This window comes from Pistacia vera, unplaced genomic scaffold (genome assembly GCF_008641045.1).
Source record: "Pistacia vera cultivar Batoury unplaced genomic scaffold, PisVer_v2 Contig78, whole genome shotgun sequence".
Classification (NCBI taxonomy): Eukaryota; Viridiplantae; Streptophyta; class Magnoliopsida; order Sapindales; family Anacardiaceae; genus Pistacia; species Pistacia vera.
The window spans coordinates 2,365,290-2,370,119 of record NW_022196645.1 but is presented as its reverse complement, the minus strand read 5'-3'; the positions used below and the strand labels follow the sequence as shown (position 1 = coordinate 2,370,119).

The 4,830-nt window shown below is 34.8% G+C and overlaps 1 protein-coding gene across 1 annotated transcript; it reads right to left on the bottom strand.

The window, feature by feature from the left end:
• Positions 1-3,914: 3,914 nt before the first annotated feature.
• LOC116116653 lies at positions 3,915-4,583 on the bottom strand. Its single transcript, XM_031402706.1, has one exon. It carries the CDS (start codon positions 4,581-4,583, stop codon positions 3,915-3,917), a length of 669 nt encoding a protein of 222 aa, XP_031258566.1.
• Between the last annotated feature and the right edge of the window lie 247 nt (positions 4,584-4,830).

The following is a 4,830-nucleotide window of genomic DNA, read 5'->3' as shown; positions in this document are numbered from 1 at the left end:
ATAGTATTTTATTTCAAATTTAAATTTGATATTATATTATCTTTATATATGTGTGTGTGTGTGTGTGTGTGTGTGTGTATACTCACTTATTTTAATTTCCATATGAAATTAAATATAGGCAACAACCTCAGCAAATTTTATTGCACTATGAGATTACCAAAATACCCTATTATCTTAAAAGACGAAAATATCCTTCTCATTTATTTATCCTTAATATGTCTTCTATGTGTGCGACTCGAAGGCTTTTCATCATATCGACAGTGGATAGTATCGCGATTGACACTCAATCAGTCATCTCACTAAACACAGACCAAGGTTGTCCTCTAGCAAAGCATCACGGCCACTCTATAGATTCGAATTTAGTGAAACAGCTTACCTATCAACGATATGACTATCGTGCAATCAAATACTTTCATCATACATTATCTCATCAAGGTTGAGGTACAGAAGTAGTGTCAACCTCATATATCCTTGATCTCTTTGTACTCGGTTATTGGGTCAACGATAAGAATAGATTGAACTGAGCTACAACTCAATCCCACTATGGCCACAGATTTAGTGTCGTTGCCATTTACTGAATTGTTTAGTGAGATAATTTCTCTCGAACTCGGGAGTGATGAATCCTTTGTTAATCCACCATAGTCTTGATACACTTCTCGATGTAGCCAATCACTATCGTTATGATAACTCTAAATAAAACTACGTTGGGCTAGTGTCAAACTTCACCAATTGGTGCACAAGGCGCTCTGGTGATCTCAAGTCTAAGGATCACATGCACCACCATCTGTTAAAGGATTTATTCCATAGATACTAGGGTTACCATCTATGTGGAATCCTCTAGTGGGTTTGTCTAGGGAACTCGCCTATGGCAAGCATCCATGTGTTGCACCAGGTTGTCGGCAAACAACCTTGACAAGTGAGATCAGTCACTGCCTTTCGACAGGGTTGTTCAACACTATGATAGCCTTACCGTATTATCTATGTCCTTACTTAGAATAATACTAGGGCTATAGACATTTCTAAAATGGCCACCATATGCGATCATAAGGTCCTCACTATCGAGATTTGAAACACTCGATACCCTTATCACAGTTCCACTATTCTAAGGACATACATTACGACATACAATAAATATGAATTACATAATGTAGAAAAAGCATTTTATTGATTATAAAAATTATTACAAAGAGTCAATATTACAATAATGGAGTGGCTCTAGGGCACCTACTCTAACATATGCTATTGCTGCTTGATGGTCACAGTTTACTCTCACTGGTTCAATAGCAACATGAATTATTCCCAAATGATTCCTGAACCATCTCAACAAAATAGCTTCTTGCACTATAGTTGAAAATGCTACAAACTCATCATCCATTGTAGATAAGGTTATACATGATTATTTCTTACAAGTCTAAGTTATAGCCCCGCCATTTAATAAGAAAACAAATCCAAAATTAGATTTGCTTTCATCTAACTCCCCTACCCAATCAGCAACAGTGTAGCCTCTCAAATGTAAATCATTTCCTTGATAACATAATGAGTAATTAGCTGTTCCTTTCAGATATCTCAAGATTCTCTTCACTGCTTTCTAATGTGCTTGTCTTGGGTCAGACTGATATCTACTTACCAACCTAACATCGTAACAAATGTTAGGTCTTGTGCACATCATGGCGTACATGAGACTTCCAATAGCACTTGTATAAGGAACATTTCTCATTTGTTCCTTTTCTTGTCGAGTCTTAGGACACAATTTACAGCTCAAAGTCTCACTTTTCGAGATAGAGTTGTGTATGGGTTTGCAATCTTGCATATGAAATCGTTCAATAATTTTCTTAATGTATGGCTCTTGCGAAAGAGACACTAATTTCCTTGAGTAGTCTCTTGAAATCTTGACTCTTTGATTTCATTCAGAAACCTCTTGTCATTTCCAACTATAAGTATATCATCAACATATAATAATAATAATATAACAAATTTGTTAGTGGATCTTTTTGCATATGCACAGTGATCTTCTTCAATCATTTTAAAATCATATGACATTATCGTATAATCAAATCAAATGTACCACTGTCTTAAGGACTGCTTGAGCCATAAATTGACTTTAAAAGTCTACACACTTTATGTTCATAACCTTCTCTAATAAAACCTATTTGATGCTCCATATAGATTTCTTCTTGTAATTCTTTATTGAGAAAAATGGTCTTTACATCCATTTGATGGAGCAACTATAGTTAGAATAAGTCGAATTGAGGTAAACCTCACAACAGGTGAGAAGGTTTCTTCATAATCTATTCCTTCATGACTAAGCGAGCTTTATATCTTTCAATACTTCTATAAGCTTTATGCTTGATTTTGAGAACCTATCTCGCCCTTCTTTGGAAAGTTAGTTTCCAAAAATGTGATATCTCGTGATTCAAATTTAGCCCTGTTACCACTTTCTTGTTCTCTTATGAACACGTATCCTTTCGATTGCTCCGAGTATCTTAGGAAGATACATTTTTTTCCCCTTGGACCTAATTTTCCATATTTATGGGAAGACTCGTGAACATAGGCAGCACATTACCATGGCTGTTGAAAATTTAAATCGGGTTTTTGATTTATTCATAACTCATATGGCGTAGTGATAACTGATTTGGAGGGTACTTTGTTGAGTATGTATATGGTAGTTAATAAGACATCACCCCAAAAGGTGATGGGTAAATTTACCTATGCCATCATTAATCTCACCATTTCAAGCAAGGTTCTATATCTCCTTTCTGCAACACCATTCTGTTGTAGAGTCCTTCGATTAGTTAATTGATGTTCTATTCCCATCTCATCACATAAATCTTTGAATTGATCAGATATCTACTCATGACCTCGATCGATTCTTAGAGCTTTTTTTTTTTTTTTTAATCTAATTGATTCTCAACTAAATATTATATTTCTTAGAGCAATTTAGAGCTCCAGATTTATAAGAAATAAAAAAGACATAACCGAATCGTGTGTAATCATTTATAAATGTGATGAAATAAACAGTCTCATGCCTTGCCCTCACATTCATTGGACCACAAATGTCATGATGAATCAATTGTAATGGAACTTCAACTCTTATCGCTTTTCCAAATGCTTTTGTTCTTGTTTTTCTAGCTGGGCAATGCTCACAAGTAGACAATTCTATTTTTTTTTAAGTTTCCTAATAAGCCTTTTCTTACTAGTATATTCATTCGATGTTGACCAAGATGCCCAAGTCTATCATGTCATACATCATTTCCATCAATATTAGAAGATGTAACAAAGGAAAAACATACATTACTAGAATTGTGATCAACATCCAAAACAATAAAACCATCTAAAAAATATCCACATCCATAATAACTTGTTCCCAAAGACAAGTTAACATCATTGTTTGAAATGTTCAAATTAAATCCTAATTTAAGTAATACTAACACAGAAATCAAAATTCGACGAATATCAAGAGCATATAACACATCATGTAGAAATAGGGTTTGACCTCCACGCATGACTAACTTGCACGTGCCAATCCTATTAACTTCCTCCTTGGAGTTGTTTCCTACATATATCCATCTTATGCCTTGTGGATCTGTCAAAATTCCATGAAGGAACTCTTGTCCCTTGCTATATGGTTTGTGGTTGCTGAGTCTATAGTCCACAAAGGACGAAATTTAGTTAGAAAAATGGAACTGGCAACATTAAATGTACTTACATGGGCAAACAAGTGTTTTACCTTTTTTGGCTCACTATAATCCCGAGCGTCTCTTTTTGCCATAGTTATAGCATTTGACTTTTGCTATATTCTTCTTTTTGGAAGGACGCTTTCCTTTTACATGTTGGTAAAACCTTTTTTTCTTATAAGCCTGAGCACTTCCTTTGTTGCCCCTTTGTTGGGACCCACCTTGGAATTTACGTTTAAATCATTTCCCACATTGTGAGTTGGATTCAGTTATATACACATCAGTATTCGCCTTATTATTAGCACTAATGTGATCCTCTTCCAGTCCCAAATGACGCACGACATCTTGTAAAGTTTTGATGACATGATTGTGGGTTAGGTGAATCTTCATATGTTCCCAACCATAGGGCAATGATTGGATAACAACCTGAGCCTGTTGTTCGTCTGTTAGGACACTTGCATCTCTCAGTTCATTTATCATGTTTGACATTTGCCTCAAGTGTTGCCTCATTGTATAATTTGGTTTTTTCTTGTAGGTGTCCAACTTGATTGTAAGTGATCGAAGTTTGATAATGGACGTACCTCCAAACTTTGCAGCTAGTGCGGACCACATGTCCTTTACTATTTCATACCTTCTGTAATCCCTCATTATGTCATCAGTCATGCTGCTTAACAACGTAATGCGAGCAGTGGAGTTCTTTTTCTTCCAGGTTTCATAAGCTGCACGGTCTCTCCTATGTTGTACCGTGTTTCTGTCCTCATGCTCTTCCATGGATGTGTTAAGAGCTTCAAGAGTCTCTTGCTCTTCTAATACATATTGTAGTTTCATGCTCCTTATCTCATAATTTTCACTATTCAATTTTACTCCTTTATTAAGTTTGGCAACAATGTTCTTAGATGCAAATGCCATTTCTAAACACACATACACATGGATATTTTCATGTCACTAAATGGTCAGAACATACATCTTATATTGTTAATTAATTATATCAATAATAATTGCACATTAGATTTGGAATCAAAAGTTCAATTTTTTTTTTTTTTTTTTTAAACAATCATCATCCAAAATGCTAATCTTTAATTATTGTTAATATAATTAATTGTGTAAGGAATTCTTATAAAGTCACAAAAGACTTAAATTTGTACTCAACGAACAT